We start from the raw sequence: 22835 nt of genomic DNA, 5'->3' as shown, positions 1-22835 counted from the left end.
GCCCTCACGACCAAAAATAAAAAATAAAAAGAACAATAGTGCAATTACATGTTCCACATGAAATCCACACCACAAAGGCAACTCTTTGATTCACATATTTGCATAAAAAAAAAACCAAAAGGTCCAGTGAGTTGAACATATTTGATCTATGTTAACCTGGACCACCACTCGACCACACGAGAGGGCGGGACATGTGACCTGGAGGCCACTCACAATATGATCTCACCTAATTCAAAAACAAACTCTTAGGATAATTAGCAAATACTGTTATTAAAAAAAAATTAAAAATTTGGTTGGATATTGCTCAGCAGTTTTTTTTTTTTTAGCCACCCTCCCCTCCCAAACCTGACCCCTCACCCTCCAGAAAATGAAAAAAAAAAAAAAAAAAAAAAAAAAAAAAAGGCACAAACTTTGGCAAACCCCCCCTCCCGTAAAAAAAAAAAAGGAAAAAAAAAACATGAAACAAACATGAAGATGGGAAACAGGGACACATTAAATGCATGTAAACTTTATCTATCATGGCTATTCCCAGTTAGATGGACCTTCGACTTACAGTGTGGCCATCTGGGCCTTCAAAAACCAGGATATAACATAACACTGGGAGAATAAAGCCACAGAAAAAGTGAAGACATTTTTGCTTTCACATAAACCCTGACTTTTGAAATCTGCATTTAAAAAAAGAAAAAAAAAAGTATATCAATTACCTGAATAATGATACAAATGACCACTATAACAAAATAACGTTTCTCTGTTGGAAATTGCACTGCAACTTCCCGAGTCAGATTCACACACTTATCATAAACACATTTAAAAACAACAGGTATGAAAAGCATAATATGCTTTCGTATGTGCTACATTTTGAAACATAGGTAGTAGATAATAAAAAGGACAAAAAAAAAATTGTTTTGAGCAAAAATCCATTTGCACACTGCTACATTGTCTGCTGCTTTTGAGGCAATTTAATTATTGTGAGTGCCAAAACTTGATAGTGTACATATTCAGTGCTTCAACAGCCTCTCCTCCTCCTCCTCCTCCTCCCTCCTCTTCCTCCTCTTCTTCCCCTTTTCTGTCAGAAAAGGCTGCTTGGAAAGGAAAACAAAAAAACAAAACAAAAAAGTCTCTCCACTCTGTCAGATGATGAGAAAAAGGCTACAGTATTCCACCAGCAGCAGGTCTCTGCTCTGTGGGACATAAAGAGGAAACAAAGCAGTTGCTTATTATTCATGGCATCCTTCAGAAAAGGTGAACAACTCAGTGCTAAAATGCTGGAACTCTGCAGAGCTGATCGTGTGTGTGTGTGTGCAGAGAGGCAGCTGAGTGTGTGAGTGTGTGTGTGTTGCTGAGGTGAGGCTTCTCTGACCTGGCGCGGTGTTTTTTCAGTGCGCCTCCTCCGCGCTGCGCGCCGGCCTGCCGGGGCTCCGCTCCGCAGCCGCACTTCCTGCACCGTCCGGCCCTTCTTCATCGTCGTCTTCGTCAGCGTGCAACACTTTGCTCTGACAGTCCCCGGAGCAAGAGCCTGGCGGGGAAAGCAAGCAAGTCAATAAACAGCGCAGAGCAAAAAAAGAAAATCTTCCTCATATTTCTTTTCTTTTCTTTACGCGTCCACCTGCCAAACAGTTTTTTTTTTTTTTTTTTTTTTTTTGAGGTGTTGCACGACTGATAGCGCAGAAAGAAAGCCTCAAAATCTGAATCGAGCTTTCAAGTGGCGATTTCCATCAACAGGCAGCAGAGACGGAGTGATGATAGAGGGAAGTCAGGCTGCGGTTGAACTCGGGACACATCTGTTTCCCTCCGTCCGTCCCGGCGGCGGCGCGGATGCGCAGCTCCCGTTCGGAGAGAGAGAGAGAGAGGAACACCCCGAGGTGACAGCCCCGGCTTCCAGCCTCACCTGAACCCTCCGATCGTCTCTTCCTCGAGGCTCGTCTGTCCCCCCGGCGATCCCCCTCCTCCCCGGCGGCGTCCCGCTGGCTCCCGTGAGGCGGTCTGAGGTAAAACTCCGGCGGGTCGCGGTCCTCCTCCCACTCGTAATTCCGCGGACTGAGCGGTCTCTCCTCCACCGGGTCGAAGTTGTACGTCTCCCGAAAGCCCCGCACGTCCTCCTGCAGCGTCGCGGCCACGTACCTCCGTATCTCCTCCGGGTCAGGTGTACCGAAAAGGTTTCTGCGCACCGACGGTCTGGAGCTGTCCGCCTGACGCGCATCCACCCGCTCCAGGGTCGGGCTCGCGTTGGAGAGGCGAACATCTGACATTTTGTTGCACATATGACAGCGAAGCGCGACGCACGAACACGAACCACGACCCTTTAAAAAAAAAAAAAAAAAAACTATGTCCAAGTTGTAATCCTTTCAGATGCAAAGCCACGGGAATGATGCATGCATAGTCCGCATGGAGCAAAAGGAAAAAGAAAAAAAAAAACAGAAAAAAGCGCAAAAAATTAAAGGGAATAACGCGTCTCCAAAGAAGCGAGAAGAGGGGGTGGGGGTGTTTAATAAGAGAGCCACTCCTGTCAAGTCCGTAGTAAGGCAGATGAAAACACGTCAAGTAACAACAGCCAACATGGCGTATGAGTGAAGAAAAGTTGACATGAAGGACTATTTAAACAGAGGAGGCGATTCATTGGTCTGCGCGCTGGGACCGCCCACAGAGCGCTCTTAAAGTTGAACAGGGGTAACAACAACAGAGCCGGGCTGGAATAACACCGTGCATGAATATGACCTAATTATTTGATTGAAGGAACGGAGGAGGAGGAGGAGGAGGAGGGGGGAGGGGGGGCACTGCAGTTAAAGAGCGCTGCTTTGACACTGACAGGCGACTTTTACGCAAAAAACGGGATGAACTTCCATGTCACGCAGCTGCACCTGTTTGCTCACAGCACTGTCAGATGCAGGAGATAGTAGAGCAAGTCAAATATTTAGAGACACGTGATTAGCAAACAGCAGGGGGGGGGTATCTGTGGACTCCCTGCAGGCTCAGTATCAGCATCACATGAATCAATCATCGGACTGTCTGTGTGATCTGATCTGCTGTCAGACACACCCGAGACCGTCTCAAGGTCACTGAAGGACAGAGCTGCTGCTGCAGCAGAGCCGGGTTTTTTTTTTTTTTTTTTCTTGGAGAGTGCACCCTGATGTCAGGCCGGCCTCCGGTGACATCAGTCAGAGGCCTTCCCCCCACGGCTGGCACGCCGCCTATCGCCGTCAGACTTTGCCACCGCTGCCACAGGGGTGGCCTGTGTGCTCCGCTGGTTGTAATTGCTGATGTGTGCTTAGAATTTAAACGCCGGGGCGGCGAGGAGAGGTGCAGCTTCCAAATGCACAAGAATCCACCTCCTGAGGGGGTTCTCATTCTGCAACTGAGAAAAAAAATAAAAGAAATCTGATGTTAATGCCAAACCTTATTGAATTTATTCTGCGAGCGCCCCAGAGCTGTTCAGAAATCCTCGAGTGACTGAATGAAAAATAGCAGCAGTAGGCGCTACTTATACGCAGGAGTTCACAATGTCCCAACTTCAACTCCACAGCCAGTGTCATCTGCATTCCTCTGCTGCGTTTGCCAGTGGGGAAAAAAAAAAAACCCACTGGGCCTTGCTTTGAGGCCATGCTGTTTCAATTAACCCCTGAAAAGATTCAAACATCTCCTGATAAATGCAGCGAGGCCATCTGCTGTAATCGATGTTATCGCCGGGCTCGCACTTAATCCATAATGTGTTTATGCTGCTGCGGACTGCGCCCAGCTCGGTACAGCGTGATCCATGGAGGGAGAGCAGATCTGGATCGCACTCATTAGGCGGGCAAGAGAGAAATGAGGCAAAAGAACATTTTGTTAAGGTCACAACCAATGCTTTCAGGGGAGGAGTTTTCATCACGGTTTGAAAGATTAAGGCAGCCTGAGAATTTTAATCCATCAAAATAAACACGAACCTGAAGATGAAATCGCTTTATTATTGTTTTTACTAATATTTCTGCAAAAAAACAGGTGGTTTGATACATCCTGCCAGCGAAACCGTAACCAGAGAACATCTGCTGATTGTAAATGAGAGGTATGAGCCAATCACTAAAACAAACTTTACCAGTCTGGGGGAGAGATTTATTGAGTGATCACACAATCTGTTAGATGAGTCTAAACAAGGAGGGTTTGGAGGCAGACGGGTGAAGAAGCTTTATGTTCATGTGCTTTACTTAATCTAATCGAGCCACAAGTGGTGTACAGAGACCACTTCAGTAAATCTAACTTGCACAAAATCCACCACGCCTCTGATCTTGTAACCAGTGTGGCAGAACACTGGGTGATCCTTCATGAACGCTCTGGTCTCGTCTGAGAAGCTTTACTTCTTCTGTCTTCGTAATTCCTTGCCTAAACCATACAATAAAGAGTTTCTCAACATGTTTTATGCTTTTTATGTCATACATGGATGATATACGTGAGCATCTGAGTAAGAAAGGTCTGTCTTCATAGTGGATCTAACGGATGTATTACAGATGCGTGTCGTTTTTAATTTAACCAGGATACAGGAAACAAACGTGGATAAAATATTTTTTTTTTCTCTTGCCTTTTTCTGTAGTTTGTCACTGTGTCTGTTTATGATCGCTCATCTGTCCTGCTTTCAAGTGTTCCTTTGTTGGTGAGAATAAATTAACATTTGCGGTCACTGTGTTTGGGCTGTATGTGAGAAAAGAGTTTTAAAAAATGTTAAAAAAATAAAATAAAAAAATCAGAGCTTCTTCATGCTTTCCCATATAAAAATAAGAAAATATAGCAGTATAAAAATAATTACATATTTGTGCAAATTTTATCTCTGTACATCTTTAACTAAATAATGAACACTGGTGAGACAAAAAAATGCAATGAAGTGAGTGAGTGAATTATAAAAAATATGAAACTTTTCCAGTACTTCGTTGGAACAAAGGTCACATAAATAAATACTCCTCAGCGGCACTGCAGTCCGATTCGCCAGCCTCGAGCAGGAACTGGCGATGCCATGGAGGGTGATGCTAATTCCCCCCAAAAATTACAATGACCTCAGTCGTGACTGATGTTTTGCTTCGGTAGTTTTGTTCAGTGTTTCTCGAGAACGTTTTCAAGACACGTTGAAGGTACTTTGTGTTTCTGGACCTCTTGTGTCACGAGACAGCGGCCTTGGAGCTCTGCTGCTTCTTCTTCGCAAGCTCAGCCTGAATCTGATGAGGGAACTGGTCCAAGTGCTTGTTCACACACCGCATGCACCAAGAACCTCTTGGTGTAGAAGAGACTGCAGTCCTGAAAGAAGACCCAGCAGAGGTTAACATCGGTGCCCCAGTTTCACAGAAGCACCTGGTGGGACAAGTCACATTAATTCCCAGGCTTATTCAAAGACTTTTTTTCCCCCCTTCTTCTCACTGTCCATTTGTGGGAACTGGATTAATTGATTCTGATAGCTTCACAGTCAGGACGCTCACTCAGCACACAAGCCACGTGATGGCAGGGTCGTCAGAGGGAAAAGATGAAAATCACAGATGCCTTCGCTGGGTCAAAAAGTGCAGCTTTTAAATGAGAGCGTCACATCACACAGCCTCGAGGCTGATTTGTCTCACAGAAACAGACCAACACTTGTTGCATCTAAGCTCCAACAGCGTGTGTTAAGTTGGATTACACGATCACATTTTTGTAGTATTTCGCACGGCCGGTGTTGAGGAGCCTTACCGATGCGACACAGACACACAGGCTGCACAGACTGCACGTCGATCCCAGAACCAGGAACTTCTCCCTCTCCGGGCTGAAGGGGTCTTTGGTCACAAAACACTCCTCAAGCAACCTACAGGAACCAGACACGGGGTTATAAACACTGCACGACCGATGACTCAGACAGGGCGCGGGTGTAAATGTACCATAGACTTTATATTTTCTTATTTTTTACACGCCAGCCTCACAGTGCGATCAGCCAAACAGCGGCTAACGGCGTTAGCTTTTAGCTCCCAGAGCCGTCGAATGAGCAGTTTCACTTACACAATAGCTCTGGTGTTGGGCGGTTTCTGGCCGTAGTAAACAAAAGGGCTACTTAAACCACACAGCTGGCAACTAAATATTTTTGGAGGGATTTCAGTCGTTGTTTGATCCATTTTCCTCCTCAGCACAGAGCTACTTCAGTTCCTGGTTTAGCCCCGTTCGGGGAGCAGTAGTGTGTTTGCGCGGTGCTCTACCGCCACCCGGCGGTGTGGTGGAGTACTGCAACAGGCCACAGCCAGTGTAAGTAGAATGTTCATTATCTCAGTACTACAGCGGGACTTCGTAGTTTTTATGCTTGTTTACAGTTCAAAAGGCACTTCTGAATGGCTGTCCTTTAATAATACAATTTTTTAGATTTTCTATTAATAAATATATGCGTAAAGGCATGTTTCCAAATATGTGAATGTTGTTGGAGATTGGAGGGTCATACCAAGGAAGGGGTTCCTGGGGGCACTGTAATAACTCCCACATGGGTGTAAGGTTTACTATCTCTGTTTTGTTATGGTTATTCACTTGTCTAGATATCTTAACCAATCCAGAAATTAATTAAGTAGGCACTGTTTTCTTTCTCTCCAAGCTTTTCCCTCAGTCTTGTCTCTTATTGTTCTTTCCGATCAGTGACTTGTATTTTCTATTCTGAAAATTTAAATAGTCAAAGTGAATAGTCATCCATTTCTGTGTATTGATCTTTTAGAGATTTTTTTCCTGAAAGAAAAGACTTTTTTCTCTGTTCCTTTTTTTTTCTTCAATAAGGCCTTATTACTCCTAGCAATGAAAGAAGAGTATGACGCAAATGACAGTAAACTTAAGAATAAAAAGATTTCACAATATAGATGACAAAGTAGACTGTTTTATTGTGGAATGTGCACTTGTGTACTTTTAGTTTGACACATGGGTTTGGCACTAAAATCAGGCATTCGGCCCCATTTTTCAAGTGCGGGCTCTCAGTTGACAGAGTCACATGGCCTGTTCCTCCTCAGTCACCAAATTCTTGTCATATTTACAAAATACAACAGAAACCACTTCGCCAGATTATTGTGTTTATTGTGAAAATAGTCTATACAGACCAAGCCAATACAGCTTGTTCTTGTTTTCGATGGCAGAAAATGTACAAAACACCTTGTACTCTGTAACACTGAGAATTCCACTGAAAGAAACCGTTAAACCTGAGTCATTCTAATGTGATTAAAATCCATACATGAGATCACAGTATTAAAAAAAAGAAAAGAAAAAGAAATACTTAATGGTGTGGTCACCAGAGAAAAATTATGAGGTCAGACTGAAAAATATGGCACTTAATGAGACTTATACATGTTGATCTGTGAGCTTGTAGTAAGGCAATGATAAAACATGTGACAATTACATTTGCCTCATTCAAAGTCTGTATTGTTGAGCACAATTAGCAGCAAGCCCCGCTGAATTCACGACATCAGGGCATCTTGAGTATGTACAGTCAGGTTAAAAGCCATGTAGATTGGCACAGCATGTTGTGATTAGCTTCTGTTCACTTGTGAGTTAGTAATATTGAGTGAACTGTACACATTAAACCGCAGGTGGGTTTTTTTTTTTTGTCCCCCTCCCTCACTCAAGTTTTCACATTCCCTGTAACAGCTGCCCTCTAAACACGTGCATGTGTCTGCTGTACACTACTTACAGTACATCATTAATAATAATATATTACATAATATCCTGTTAATGCTGGATGCAGGCACCCAGTTTTGTGTGTAGAGTTGATATTTCAACGCACGTCTGACTTTTCAGTACATGTCCCTGTATATTTCCTGCAGCAGGGGGTGCAGCGACGTGTCCTCCGTGGTCTTGATTTCCTGCACCAGCTGCGCATGCTCAGTGACCAGCTCCCGGAGGTCAGCGAGTTTCTGCAGCAGCCTGGGAAACAGGAAGGTGTCGTCCGGATGGTTGGCCAGCAGGTGGAGCCGCAGGGCCTGAACGATGCTCTCCTGCAGCTGCTCCACCAGAAGAGCGTTCACCAGGCCGGGCCGGTCTGAGGGAGAGAGACCGAGACATGAAGATCTACACTCGATAAAACGTCAGACTGTGTGTTATCCAGCTTTCCTGTTACCTCCACAGCAGATGATAGCAGCCACGAACAGGGCCAGGTCGCTGTCGTCCAGCTCCAGGGAGTTGAAGCGCGTTGCGAACTGGAACTTGGGCTCCATCATGTCACTGAAGGGTCGTCGGAGGCTCTTCAGGAACTCGCGGGTGATGAAGCCTGCGCCGCGCGCCACCAGGAGGCCGTCTTTGTTCATGCAGGAGGCCAGGAGGGTGAACAGGGCCTCGTAGACCCCGTACTTCAAGAGCGTCACCTGAAGATGCATTATGACGGCAGTGAGAAGGCCGGACACGCTGCGTGCGCGAGGGACTCTTCAAACCCACCTGATCGTTCAGATCCAGGCTCTGGAAACCCGGCACGGCCTTGGCGAACTCCGTCAGCTCGGTCACCGTCTCCACCGAGGTGCTCTGGCAGCAGTGGAAGAGCCTGGCTTCCGCCTCGCTCTGCTGGAGCTCCCCACACGTCACGGCAGGGATCACCTGCCCGGCCCGACGGCCGCTCTCAGCCTCCGCCTCCTCATCGTTCACCATGTGGGCCGCCAAAGTCTTCTCCGCCAGCTGGAAGGTCTGCATGTCGTGGATGATGAAAGGCTGCAGGGAAGACATGGAGGGAACCGCTTGTAGTAACACAGATATGAAGGGTTATTCTCAAACCGTGTCTGATTCCGTTACCGGGTTGCCGTGTTTCCCCGTGAGGATCAGCCGCGCTTTGGCCTTGTTCATGTTGAAGTTCTTCATGTAGGCTTCGTGGATCTGCTTGACCAGGATCTTGTGGTCGGCCTTCAGAGGGCTCTCCTCCTCTTTCTCCACCATCTTGCTCTCCTCCTTGAGCTTCAGCTTCTCCGCCTGGGGCATCCGACCGAACCGGATAGCTGGTGCAAAAAAAAAAAACGCCCGCCATTTCTGAGTGAGCGGACGACTAAATCTCCCTCCGGTAAACCGCATACAGAGGCGTCAGGCCGCCGCCGTCAGTGTCCGGACAAGCAAACAATCCGGCGCTCCTCTGTTCTATTTCCGCATCGCCTTGCTCTCGTGTTTCTGCCTGCAGTCGGAGGCCACGGCTACGAACCCAGTGACCCCTCGGCAGCCGGCGCAGACGACAGGCCAGATGTGGAGCTACATGAGCCGCTGTTTGTTCAGCGTCAGGCCGACTGCAGCGCTCCAGAAGAAAAACCCAGGCAGTTTGAAGCACAGAGCCAAATCACAGAGGGATTCGAAAAAAGGAATAATGTTGTCTATTCACAAAGTAGATTTTCTATAATGGAACATTTACAGTGTTTCCAGGGAGGTGAATGGATGAACAATTACTCGTCAAAATCTCCAAACTTCACCACCGATTCCGACTCTTTTCTGCTGACATTGAGCATTTTTTTTCCCCCGTCTGTCATTAATCTGCGACTGAACGCGACGAAATGTGTCGTTACCGTTGTGGGACATGCCAACAGACAGACACTTGTGGAATCTGCAGTACTGGCACTTGTTCCGGTTCTTCTTTTGGATCTTGCAGTTGCGTTCACACTTCTCGTACTCGAGACTGAGCCTGACGGTCCGCCTGAAGAAACCCTGAACAAAACAGAAAGGCGTCGGCACATGTTAAGATGCTCTGATGTATCAATAAAAAAAAAATAAATAAAAAAAAGACATCTATATCCGCATGTGTTTTATACACCTTTGTGGACTCAATGTAATGACAAGCCCTTGAAGATGTGCTGCAAACGTGACCTCTCAGAGGAAGAGCGCTGATTGGAAGAGACGTCCAGCACACACTGGGATCCGGGGCGGGAGGCCAGCATAAGCTAACAGATGTCCCACATGTGCAACAACACATGATCCTCTGATGTACGTTCGCTCGCACGTATCTACATCCTTGGGATTGCAGCGAGGACATTCCTCAGCCTTCACCGTCGAGAGGGGAATATAGACTTTCTGGCTACGCATCTGGTGAAACATATCAGCTGTCATATTACGCCAGGTTTTAGCAGCATTTCCTTTGAAAAGCGATCCAGATTCACTCTTAATACAGGTTATATATCACCTCAGGTGCTATTTGTGACGCCGAAATGTGATTTTGTGGGGAAAATTGAATCAAATATACATAAAAAAGATGGAAAGGAGAAGTGAGACGGCTTATGATCCAGTAATCAGAAACCCATTATAAGACAATGGAGCTGCTCAAGGAGGAAAAACAGATGTGTGTGTGTTTACAGCGAGCATGTCGTCGCATGTCTGTGTACAGGGGGAACAAACCGAGTCAGACAGCATGAAGATTTATTGCCTGAGCTGTGAGTAATGAGACTCATGACGCGAGCAAAGATCTGTATTGGGAAACAATGTCCTTGCGAGACACAATCATGTGATTTCCCTCCTATAGGCCGTCCCTGAACGCACGTATTTCACACCGTAACCACTGGCGTTCGCCCGCTGACTGAAGCAGGGTGTGGAAAACGATCCGCAGACGCTCCGCGCCACAGAAACCGTGACCGCTCGCATGCCAGCCGCCGGCAGGAATTTTCCATGATGATGCAATGTTGTGAGCGGGGAGATTTATATGCTGTCAAGAGTGCGCTTCTCACAATGTGCCGGGCCCAACGGTCCAAGGTCAGCTTGTGCCTCCGTAAGAATCGACCGAGAAGGTCGAGGAAGAAAAGTTAGCAGCAGCAACCTTCACTCAGCTTAGCGAGGCATGGCGCTAAGACAAAACTCACGTGACCACCAAAACAATGCCGAGATTATCCTGAGTGCCTTTAACATGCAAACATGGACCTGCTGACTGAGGACAAGGGTCTGAGACACGCGGCGTTCGGTTTTATAATCACAGGAATCTCTGATATCGACGCAGGGAAGTCCTGCTGAGGGAAAGTCATTTATTAATGTTTAATCTCGCGGAATCCTTCAGCAAAAACACACGAATTCCCGTTATCGCTGATTTCCTCAAAAAAAAAGGGATTCTGTCCTGTGTGGGTCTCTGTGCGTCGGTGGACATGGCTGCACTGGGATCGGTGCCAAGCGGGGGAGAGGTGACGAGTCAACCAAGGCCACCGAGCCCCCCCCCCACCCCGCCTCACATTACACTGCCGCATGCCTGCAACTTTCCGCTGCCTTCTGTGTGTGTGTCATGTGCCCGGCATGTGTCCGGGTGTTAATGCATGCACCGTCGCACTCAAGCGTGCGTGTGTGTTGCAGCCCTGCGTTGAAACACCTCCCTCCAGCTCTCACCTTGCAGCCTTCGCATGCGTGCACGCCGTAGTGGAACCCCGAGGCTCTGTCCGAGCACACCCGGCACTCCAGGCTGAGGGGGCCGAGGCCGTCCTCCGAGCCCGCCGACGACGACACGCACACGCCGGAGGACGGGCTGGAGGCCGGGGTCAGGGTGTCTGGAGGGGGACATAACGAGGAGTGTGTATCCATGTTCAGAAATGACCAGAATGCATCTCTTCACTCGTACCCAGAGAGATGGAGCTCCTACAGCCGGGGCCGGCGCTCTGGTACTCCGGGAAATCGAACCCCAGCGTGTCCCCGATGGACTGGGAGATGTCCCGCAGGTCCTCCATCAGGTCTCCACACAGCGGGCTGCCCAGCAGGGAGTCCCCCAGCGGGGACGGGGGGCTGTAGAGATCCGCCGCCATGGTGTGACCCCCTCACTCACCACGCTGCGGAGAGACGGGAGGCGCTTTTTTAAAATTATTATCAGAATTAAAACCGTGATAGTTCAGTGAAATTTAAACTGTTTTAGACTGTTTTTCAAGAAGCGCCACAACGTGCACGGCTCGGTGTTTACGTGCATCTTGCGGCGCTGCACAGGCCGGATCCCACTTCCTGTTGAAACTGTCCGAAAACAGCTTAATCAGGAGCAGATGTGCAAAAACACCAGGCTCTGGAGGATCGACCGAGGAATTCCTGCTTCTCTCCGCGAGGGAACCAGGAGTTTTCAACCTCGGTCTGCTTATAGATGAACACGTGAAATTATGTAATATTTCTTTGTACACTAAGGATTTGACAAAAGAACATTACAATATACTGAAATTCTTCATTTGTATATTCTTTGTTGACAATCGCCTGGTTGAATTTAAGTTCCAGTCCTTGGTTCTGATATTTATAGCTGTATCTAGAAACTATGACTGTAATCATGTTGTGCAAGGGGCCCGAAAATTTCCTTTCGCCGACTGTAAAGTTTTGCAAACGGTGAATAAACCAGTTTTTCTTGTTTGGGGTTTAGCAGACAGGAAGAAGTCGCGGTCTGACTGTACTCTCTGACTAAATGGTTGTGAAATAAGTGCCGCCTCTCGGTAAGAAAACCAAATGAAGCGTCCTGGACAGAGATGGACGGCGTACCTGCCAGGTTTTCAGAGCAGAGCAACGTCTTAAAAAGCGGATCTTTTAACAGCGCTGTGTGGGAGGCGGCTCGGCGGAGCTCCCAGCTGCTCGCAGTGGGGCAGGGAACATCTGTTCGAGCCGTCGCACCACATCACAGCGCCGCGGCCGATGCTGGTGTTCTGCAGGGCTCCCTCCGACTCCCAGCAGATGTTCCTGTAGATTTATTTGCTTGGCGGATTAGAACTGTGTTTTTTTGGCAGGAGAAAGTCCATGCCTTGAAGAAGAAGAAGAAGAAGAAGGAGGAGGAGGAGGCGTTAAAGCGGCTTCAGGTGGCGGACCTGGCCGCAGACGGGCTCCGTGTATCGAACATGCCCTCAGTCACCTCCAGACCTGATGATTAATCCAGGCCTGTTTATTCTTGTTTATCTGGTGTTTGTGTTGCGGCAGTTCAGCGGACAGGCCCTGACAGAACGCCAAAACTGTGCAAGGGGTGAATAACAAACTGATCGCCTGGATGTCTTTTTCAAACCAACGCTGTGGGTTAACACAAAGTCTAATCCAATTTCTTAATTTCTGAGTCAAGTTGACGGACTGGTTTGACAGCAGCTTCGGCTCACAGCTTGTACCCTCTAATCACATCTGCACAATCAAAGGAAAGGCTGGGGAACTTTCCACCGGGCAGCAAGCGTACATATTCACGAGACTGATGAGTTCTAAGAGTTGTTTACTCTCTCAGGGCCGGAACATGAAGAAGCAGGTCGACGGCTGAGTCCTGCCCGAGGTGATTGCCTTTATTTCCCACCGCACTGATGAGTCCAGCCCAGCCCCGGTGCGCCACATTGTGTTTTCGGTCCCAGAGGAACCGCGGCCACAGACAGTCTGCTCTATCTTTAGGTCGCAGTAGAAGAGGAAACGGGAGCAGTGTGCTGAGAACCCACCGTCCAACAAATCAAAAGATCAGGTCTGACAGAAGCAGTTATCTAATAAATTCAGCAGAATAAAGACCTCAGCGAGGCTGTTTCTGCCTCAGCCTGCCTCAGACCTTTGATCTCTCCAATCAATCCCCACTTCTTCCAGTTCAAACACGTCCAGTTCTTTAAATGTCTCCTTGCTCGTGTTGCTGCAGCAGCAGAAAAACACACAAACCAGACTGACAAGCCAGGAAGTTCATCAGATCATGTCTTTTCTTCTTCTTCTTCTTTTTTTTTTTTCCTTATTTGAACAGAAATAAAACGACTTCAGCTCCAGCTCGTTAAACCAACACACCAAGAATCCAAAGCCTCTTAAAGTTTTACCAGTGACTCTCGCCTCGCAGCTCGTGATTTACCTTAGAAGGTGCTGTCCGAGACATTTCCAGAGCAGGTTGACAGGGGAGGAAGAGGAGGAGGAAGAGGAGGAGGAGGAGGAGGAGGAGGTGATCAGGTCGTTCAGATCCCGGTGGTCTCCGCCGAGCCGCTGGAGCGTCGCCTCTCTCGCTCTCTCTCTCTCCGGGGCTGCGTCTCGCGCATCACAAAAGTTTCATCCTCCGCAGGAAGCAGCGACGGAGCGCGAGCGCGCAACGTGACGCGCACACACCTCCGGACACACCTATGGTTTCAGCCAATCAGCGCCCGCCGAGCAGCCCGCCGCTCTCTGCCGGGATGCGGCGCGAGGAGGTGGGAGAGGACGGGGGGAGAGGAGCCGCGGAGGATCCATCCTCCATTAGCTCCCCGGCTGCACGCGGAGAACAGCGCGGCCATGAAAGGAGAGGAGCCGTTTGGCGCCCCCTGTCTGCCAGTGGAGGATGCATGAGGATGTATTATTTACGGGTTAAAATTCAAATATGAAGTCACCAAGTCCTTTTTTATTTTAATAATATTAATAATAGTAAAAAAAAAAACACTTAAGAAGAGGAATTATAGAATAACATACTTCAATTATAATCTTTAAATAAGTGGGAAAAAAACCCAAAATAAATTTAAAAATAATAAATTGAAACACAAAAATATATCCTTGAAAAGTAGAAAAAATTATGCGATCTGATTATTTCCCATGTAAACCAGTAAAAATTCAGTCTAGATTTCCTCAACCACTCTATATTTGTCAAAGAAACAACATTCAGAAATGTTGTAAAATTGATCTAAATCATTCCGTGCAATTAAAGATCAAGATAATATATTATTTATGTAAAATATTAAAAGCAAGTTTTAAAATGTCAAAGTGGCAAACACTACACCTGATGAATAAATGATCACTGCATCATTGATACTTATTAGATCCAGGACATTATTATCATTAATTTTTATTTCATGTAGATTTATTTTTATTTGGCATTCACGCAAACGTTTCTTGTATCATCAGTCTATTATATATCTCTTGTGTGCTTTTCCCAAGAATGTGTTTATCTGTTGTGCAGTTAAGAAGAAGAAGAAGAAGAAGAAGAAGAAGAAGAAGAAGAAGAAGAAGAAGAAGAGGAAGAAACAACCTATAATTTCATGACAATGTACACTTACTGTATTTAGGTTGAGGTTTTCCTGTTTGTGGAATTCATAATATTCAGTAAAAGATAATAACATATATAATCTCAATTCAATAATGTAGCCTTCAACCATCACAGAAAATCGCTTTGGAAATAATGCAGGTCACATAACTGTTCGACATTAATGTAAAATTTGAATTTATTTGAGAGAAGATGCACTGAGGCTAAATCATTAAGTTAGAGAATAATTTTTGGCTTTTTTTCAGCCACTGTTTAGATTACATTTGCCTCCTTTGGTTAGATGATAATGAAGAAATGGGTCATTCAGGGTGAGTGTGATGAGTTTCTTCAGGGTTTGTCTGCTCTATTATCAGTGATTTACACCTTTAAGGTACTGATTTCTTTTTCATTATTATTATTTTTTTTTTTAGCAGCAAGGTTTTCTTTTATTCGCACATCTAACCAATGTCCTCTGGTCTAATTTGCTCCCTTTTCTCTGTGACCTTTATTGAATTGTAGAATATACTTTTGCCACATTACTGTTGCAAAAGTACACTTTGCAACATGATGAACACTGAGGGAACACGTGTGAGCTGCTGCCAGTTGAACTCATTCAGATGTATACATGTCTTTTAAGGTATACTGCTATAATACACGCTTGTCTGCAGTGTAATCCTCTCCTCTTCCCGTACGGCTCTGCGGTAAACCCTCATTAAATGTACAGCTTGGGAAGTAAATCCAGCAGTAACTGTACATCCTTTGTCCGGACTGTCAAACTTGTTATATCTGGCGCCATCTACTGCAAACACGTGCATTTCCTGTCATGACAGGTCTTCATCCTGGGACTTTAGAGGGATGTATTGTCTTCTCTTCTTTAGAGAATCTAGATAGCGCAGCTCTTCAGAAGGTGCTCAGTGTCCTCTTGTACAAATAAGTGGGAGGGCGATTATTTATGGTGTATTTGCTTTTCCCTCACCACCTGGTTTCCTGCTCCATCACTGAGTATTTCCACTTCTTTTAAATTGATTTAGTAAGTCGCCACTTACGTCGAACAATCCGGAATGAATGACCTTAGTTTTTAAGCTCAAAAGACAGATAATGAAGGCACTTAAAACGTTTTTCTGCAAAGAAGGAAAGATAAACGTCTGCATGCTCCACGGCTGCCGAGGCTTTTAAGATTAGTATATCAGCACGTAATGAGCTCCTCCAGAGGGATTACAGGATAAAACAATATTTTTAACATTTCATTTCAATAGCGGAGACTTTGCTGCTGCATCTCACTGCAGTCGCTACAAAAGATTAGACTCCAATCATTGTTTGCTGGGTTAATATTTCTTCAAACTTTATTTAATTAGAGATGAAAAACATACAGAATGAAAACACAGTGTTGCATTAGAAAAACTTGAACAAGGATGTTGCAATTTAATAAGATTAGGTTGCTGTCAGATGTATTCCTTTGGCTCAGTGACACTCACCCATTCGGTGAAATCTTTGAAATCTTAAGTTAGAAAAACTTTTAAAAAAAGGCCACGTTTCTTCTGAGTGGAGGGGTGAGGAGGATTCAAGTGCTCCTGTGATGTATTGCTGCCCTCCAGGGAAGGCAGTAGGTTGTATAGTTAGCTCCTGATGGGGGCAAAATCACAACCCTGAAACCACACAACCTACTACCTCACCCTGTACGAACACCATGAGTGGCCCAGGTGGGCCGGGAGCGGGCGCCTGGCTCCATGCAGCCACGAGGTCAAAATGAAGGAGAGCAGAGTGGCTTGTGTGAAAATAAGTTCAAATGATGAGGAAAAGAAACATTAAAATTCTTCAGAGAGCCTTGTGAAAAGGGGGATAAAGAATAAACTACATACGATTTACAAAATGTCCCGCAGAGAAGAAATGAAAAATAAAATCACAAAAATCACTTGAATTTACAAACGTTCACAACGTGTTACAGGTTGTTGGGAGTTAAAATAAAAAATAGAAGACTTAAAAATGTCCTTGTGTGGCAGCGAGGGAGGAAGAGATGCCATCACAGTCGCTTCAGGAAAGACAGTAAGTTGTATAGTCATCTGACAGCTTGGGAATGACCCTAAAACTATACAACCTACTACCTCACCCCAAAGGACAGTCTGTCTGCTGCCGGCGCCTCCGTCACCGCACGGCGAGCCGCTGACCTGCGGGAACACACACTCAAAAACACACGTCAGAGAAGAATGACTGGTCACAACTGGATGGGAAACACACACACACATTTTCATATATTTATTTATATGTATTCAATTTTTTTAAATTGTCAGGAACGCTTTCTTACTGTTTGATGCTTTTATTCTTATTTTTAGTCGGTGTGTGTGTTTGCTGAGAGGGGATTACTGCATTTGTTTATATTGTGTAAAACACTGTGTTTGAATGAAAGGCGCTATAGAAATACAGATTGATTGACTGGCTGATTCCTCCCACTGAGGCGCCCCACAGAGCGCCACAGGACATCTTCCTTCCTTTCTGTGTCCATCAAACTTTACAACTGTTTTCATAAACAGTCTTTTTTTTTGTTTGCTCTTCTCTGTGCACGCATTTTATTTATCTACTGTCAAGCTTTAACATGCATTTATTGGTATTTATTAATTAAATATATTTCTCTTTTTTGACTTATTCAATATTTTATGATTATTTGTTCAATTTAATATAAATTGCAGTGTTGAGAAATTACCAGGCATTAATAAAGTATTTCTATTTTATTGTTTAATAATTTTCCTGTTTTTCACACTTTTTATAATTGTTTCAAATATCTCAGTGGAAAATCAAGAAGTTTTCTCATTGAATCAACCTTAAATCAAAAGCACTTGCTTAATAACTGCAACTTCATAGTAAATTAAATTCAATTGTATAATTGCATTAAAGGGAATCTGCTGCTTGCCGCTTCCCTCTCGGTTGATGGCTGTAAATCAGAGTGTCAGAATACTTCCTGCAGGTCACCGGAGCCTGCCGGGCCGCCCGGTCCCTGCAGCCCCGTGAGCTCCGTCCGCCGGCCTCCTCTCAGGTTTCCTGAGAAATTAAAGTAGTGAGAGTGAGCTGAGCCGCCGCTCAAAGGTCGGACTTTCACTGAGTCACACACACCAGCAGAGCAGAGCAGAGCACGGCGACAGGGCACTTCAACCTGCACACACACACACACACACTCAACTGATGTTCACTCTGTAAACAACTGCAGACAGCCAGGTGCTCGCATGCCTGCTTGTGAACACATGAACGGCGGAGTGTGTGTGTGTGTGTGTGTGTGTGTGTGTGTGTGTGTGTGTGTGTGTGTGTGTGAAGGGTCAAGGTGAAAAGCTGCGGTTGTTGCAGGAAGTTTCCCGAATGAGACAGGAGAGGCTCCGGCTCTGCTGCGGTTTCCCCCTCCAGCCGGGGAGCGCCAGCAGAGACGCGAGTGTGTGAGGTGTGCTCGGACTTATGGAAGTGAGTCACCGCCGTAACTTTCTCGCACGCATTCTCACACACTCCGGTTTGCGGCTGTTTTACTGCGGGGCGGTTATCCCATAAATGCCACACAAATCTCTATATGAGCTACTTAACGTCCGAGCCTGTGAGGTAAATGGCGGACCGGAGTGTGTGCAGCTCGCTCCTTCGCTTCTCTGGTCAATGTGTGTGTGTGTGTGTGAGGTATCAGGTTTACACAGGAGAGGGCCTTTTACTTAAAGGGGTCAGTGCAAGAACATTCAGATAAATGGTGATTTATGAGGGTTCTTTGTTTTTTTTGTTTTTTTTATTTGCAGAGCAGGATGATTAAAAGACCTCCATCCTAAATGTTGCAGTTGAAAATGACTTTTCCCAAAGTCACACACACACACACACACACACACACACACACACACACACACACACACACACACACACACACACACACACACACACACACACACACACACTTCCCAATAAAAACTGCTGACAGCTCATTTTATGGATTATCTGCTGTGAGAGTCACGCTGGTTTCAGTTCACAGGCCACAGAAGGCAGTTTGACTTCACACCAGTAAAATCACAGCACAAGAGTGTAAATGATCATAATTCAGATTATTTTTTTCTTTGTAATTTTAGTGCAAAAATGAACCAAAAACAAAGGGGAAAAAATCCATACATAAACAAACTTTGAAACTTTAAGTCACTTCTTATAAAACCTATGATGAAAACCTGGAATTAGAAAAAAAAAAATCTCTTTTGGTTCATTTTCTTGGTGGCTAATCTGAACTGGGATCCACTGATCGGGATTAATGAAGTCGTCTTAGTGCGACTCTCGAGTGTTTCTCTTCGGACTAATGTGGACAGAAAGCAGTCACTCCTCGGGATTTCTGCAGCCTTCGGCGGGTATTTTCAGCCAAACCTGAACTTTGAAGCTAATGCTCCTTGAGCAATGAGGCGGCTTACGCTGCTGCATCGCTGATCTCTCGGCTATGAGACAGATTAGGAACAGCAGTTCGCTGCCTTCATTCAAGCCACTGTCATCTGTGTTCTTCTCATACTCTGCGAGGTGATCGTGCACACTGGATTAAACCCTCTTGTGGGCCACTTTTGGCCCGCGGGACACATGTTGGACACACCAGATCGAGAATAACCAGAGACAATGTATTCCTGGAACTTTGAAAAACTGATTTAAAAGTAAAATAATAAGTTGCCCTTTCAGAAATCGCAAAGCACCGACAGATCACTGCAATAAAACTCCACAAGTTCAATTACGACAAATAACAACATCATCACATAATTCTGTCATATTTTTGTAAATTTCAATTCGTGATTGCAGTGGTATTTAAAATATCTCTAAAATATGTTCATAAAGTGTAATCTTATAAACATATTCAAAAAAAAGTAACAGCATGCTGTTCATTAAAAACTAAATCATGTTATAAACTAATGGAAAAACAACACTGGTGCACTGGTTTGGATAAAGTGTAAAATCATGCAGAACAAATAAAGACGGGCCGGGATGGTTCAGATTAGGCCCTGCGCTCTTTGAAGTGATCGGACCCCTGTGCGTGTGCAGGATTGGAATAAAATTGAAAAATCAGCAAATAGGAACCAAAAGCTTTCCATTTCATTTCGTGGCGTCACTGGAGGCGTCGGAGAATAAAACCGGCAACATGAGATAAAAACTCGTGACCCCCCGGAATCGGACCCGTGACTGCATTCGCGCTGCGGTCTGCTGATCCACGCCGTGGCCAAAACGACCCGAGACGTTGGCGTGCGTCTGAAGGAGACGTCCGAACGGCGGGATCGGGGCGAAGAGGAGCGGCGTCAGGAGGATGTGTGCAGCGCCTCTGTCAGAGCGACTCCCGCATGCAGTTAGGCGGAGCGGCCAACAGGTGTCAGGTCTGCCCCAGAACTCCAGTGTGTGAGAGCAGCAGCAGGACTCCCGTCACAATGAGGCCTTTGTGCAGTTCCGGGGTGCCAGCCGGTGTGCCCTCGTGTCCTGTTTCCCTCTAATCTTCATTTGACCTTTAGGCTCACGGCTTTTCTCGACCTTTTTTCTCCTGACTAATTTCCTTTGAGGAGATTATCATGGAGCTGCGGCACAGACTGACAACACACACACACGCACACACACATACACATGCATACACGTAGCAACGCTGTTTTCTGACAATACGGGTCACTCTCTGCCACGCTGGCGCTTTCGATATACTAACAGAAAAATTTGGAAAATTTCTAGTGTGTGTTTTTGCGTCTGATGGAACCGAGTGACCTGGAGAGCAAACACTCAGCTCCTCTTTCTTTTACCATTAAAACGCAGCTGCCAAGTGAAAAGAGCGAATGCATGCCGACGTGAGCGATAACGTGAAAAATTGAAATAATTCCATATGTGTGGATTCGGTTAAAATGTAAAAATTGTTAAAAAGTTTCACTGACCTCAGCGTGGATAAAAGACCAGGAAAAAGGAAGTTATTCCCAAATCTTGAGCCTGCAAAAGAAAAGAGACAGGCAGAGAGATAAATATAATTATACACACACACACACACACACACACACACACACACACGCAGGTCGTAAACCTGCCAGGCAGTTACTTGAGTGTATCATTAGGACTGATGTAACATATGTTGGAGTGATCATGGCTCAGGATTGTGCAGCTGAATATAGACGGGATAAATACATTACTGCACACTACAACTATATTACTGAGCTGAAGAAGCTTTAATTCACCTCTCAGGAAAGTTTCCTTTCCAGAAACTGACGACTGGAACTTTCAGCTTTGATGTGTGTCACTAGAATTACAAATTACGTGTTGTGGCTTTTTATTTACTTGTTGTTTTAATTTTCTATAATTAGTCCGATTTTGATTAATTTTGTATTTAAAATTATATTGTGAATTTTTGTAAATTAACATTTTAAAATCTACGTAAACACAGTTATATATATATATATATATATATATATATAATATATATATATATACATCCACACACACACACACACACACACACACACACACACACACGCGCGCGCGCATAGGCATTAAATGTAAATAGTTTTTCTTCATTAATTTATTTAAGTGACGAATAATTACATTCAATTTGAAAATATGACCTAGTAACAGCACAGAAGCCCCCACCTTTCTGTTTCTGTCTCACACACACACACACACACACACACACACACACACACACACACACACACACACACACACACGCTAAATTAAAAATAAATAAATCCCAAGTGTAATTAGAAAAATTTACACACTACAAATATTATGTATATTTTAAGCCTAAATTAAAAATGTAGCTCTTAAAAAGTTATTATGTTCATAACTTTTAAAAGTACTAATAAATGTGACCACGGAGAAATAAATTTAAAAAAAAAATTATTTTTTGATTTAACTATTTTTTATGAATAAAGTTGCGATACAAAATTACTTTTCTCACACACACACACACACACACACACACACACACACACACACACACACACACACACACACACACACACACACACACACACACACACGCAATAAATGCAATGTTCTCCCATGAAACATGCTTCGATAAAAATTTTTCCTACAACTTTATGACGATCTCGAATTCCGCCTCATTCATTCTGCCTTTCTCATACACACAAGCGGATACGCACACACACACACACACACACACACAAACGCACACGCACACACACGGAATCGAAACATAAAACTTCCCAACAACTATTTCTCCTCGTTTCGCTCCTGGTTTTCTCCTTAACAAATTCCAAGTCTTTTTCTGGCAAACCTTCAGCAACAAAGATGGTTCAGCCTCACACTTAAAATCACAGTTTTAGCCGCCCTGAATAGTGATCGACACAACACAACGTTCATCAGAAGCAAAGGTGCGCACATTTAAAAAAATAAAATAAATAAATAAGCGCGCGAGTGTGTATACTCGGTAAAACGAGGCATTGTCCTCAGTTCCGTGTGTGTGGATCATACTCAAATGCACCTGTGTCTTTGAGTGAGACTGTGTGGCCATCTGTAGTGTGTGCATTGTGTGTCTGTGTGTGTGTGTGTGTGTGTGTGAATGCTCAGAGGAGGAGGCTGTGCCCTGCACTCCTTGGGAGAGGCGTGGGAACCCCATTCATCTCAGGAGCCAGGGTTCATTGTGGGGTACCCAGCATCAAATGTGTCTGGGTGTGTTTGGCTGCGCGTGAGTGTGAGAGTCCTGTGTGTCTGCTGCAAGACCAGGTCCGACGCTCTTCATTCACGTTTCCCTCACTTTTAGGCTCTTCCTTTAACAAACAACTCTATCCACAGTGCGTTGTCAATTTTCTCTTCAAGGAATCAGTTCTGAAGAACACAGAATCTGTGTACTCCATTAAAAACGAATGCGGTGGCGTTTAAAAAAAGAAAAAAGAAAAAGACAGCCGTGTGTATTTTAGAATTTTTACAGGGAAAAAAAAACGTCCTTCGTAGATTTTTTATTATTCAGATAAAAAATACACTGGTCTCCTTTAACTTTTATTTTTATAGATATCCAGACTAGAGAGGAAGTGTGTATGTAAAACTAAAA

At 45.0% G+C, this 22835-nt stretch overlaps 3 protein-coding genes across 6 annotated transcripts; all 3 read right to left on the bottom strand.

The window, feature by feature from the left end:
- Positions 1-674: 674 nt before the first annotated feature.
- LOC115404450 (cyclin-dependent kinase inhibitor 1B-like) lies at positions 675-2398 on the bottom strand. Its single transcript, XM_030113789.1, has 3 exons — positions 1889-2398; positions 1361-1516; positions 675-1181 (listed from the first exon to the last, which is right to left on the bottom strand). Exons 1-2 carry the CDS (start codon positions 2259-2261, stop codon positions 1377-1379), a joined length of 513 nt encoding a protein of 170 aa, XP_029969649.1. The 5' UTR covers positions 2262-2398; the 3' UTR covers positions 675-1181; positions 1361-1376.
- A 1141-nt stretch (positions 2399-3539) lies between these two features.
- LOC115404455 (cysteine-rich DPF motif domain-containing protein 1-like) lies at positions 3540-6137 on the bottom strand. The gene is given in 4 exon segments (XM_030113794.1): positions 3540-5225; positions 5227-5256; positions 5680-5791; positions 5983-6137. Coding segments are annotated over 4 exon segments (360 nt in total). The 5' UTR covers positions 6096-6137; the 3' UTR covers positions 3540-5120.
- An 872-nt stretch (positions 6138-7009) lies between these two features.
- LOC115404438 (peroxisome proliferator-activated receptor alpha-like) lies at positions 7010-21028 on the bottom strand. 4 transcript variants are annotated; one of them, XM_030113773.1, is made up of 8 exons: positions 20859-21028; positions 11498-11659; positions 11269-11426; positions 9477-9615; positions 8725-8924; positions 8377-8643; positions 8063-8306; positions 7010-7984 (listed from the first exon to the last, which is right to left on the bottom strand). In XM_030113773.1, exons 1-8 carry the CDS (start codon positions 20911-20913, stop codon positions 7740-7742), a joined length of 1470 nt encoding a protein of 489 aa, XP_029969633.1. In that variant the 5' UTR covers positions 20914-21028; the 3' UTR covers positions 7010-7739. The 4 variants fall into 4 exon arrangements, with proteins under 4 accessions (XP_029969633.1, XP_029969632.1, XP_029969630.1 ...); XM_030113770.1 differs by lacking the exon at positions 20859-21028 and adding an exon at positions 13694-13904 and having other exon boundaries at positions 7740-7984; positions 11498-11702; XM_030113771.1 differs by lacking the exon at positions 20859-21028 and adding an exon at positions 13095-13114 and having other exon boundaries at positions 7740-7984; positions 11498-11702.
- Positions 21029-22835: the final 1807 nt, after the last annotated feature.

This window comes from Salarias fasciatus, chromosome 17 (genome assembly GCF_902148845.1).
Source record: "Salarias fasciatus chromosome 17, fSalaFa1.1, whole genome shotgun sequence".
In the NCBI taxonomy this organism is placed as follows: Eukaryota; Metazoa; Chordata; class Actinopteri; order Blenniiformes; family Blenniidae; genus Salarias; species Salarias fasciatus.
Note: the sequence above shows the minus strand (reverse complement) of the source record. Positions and strands in the feature narration are given on the sequence as shown.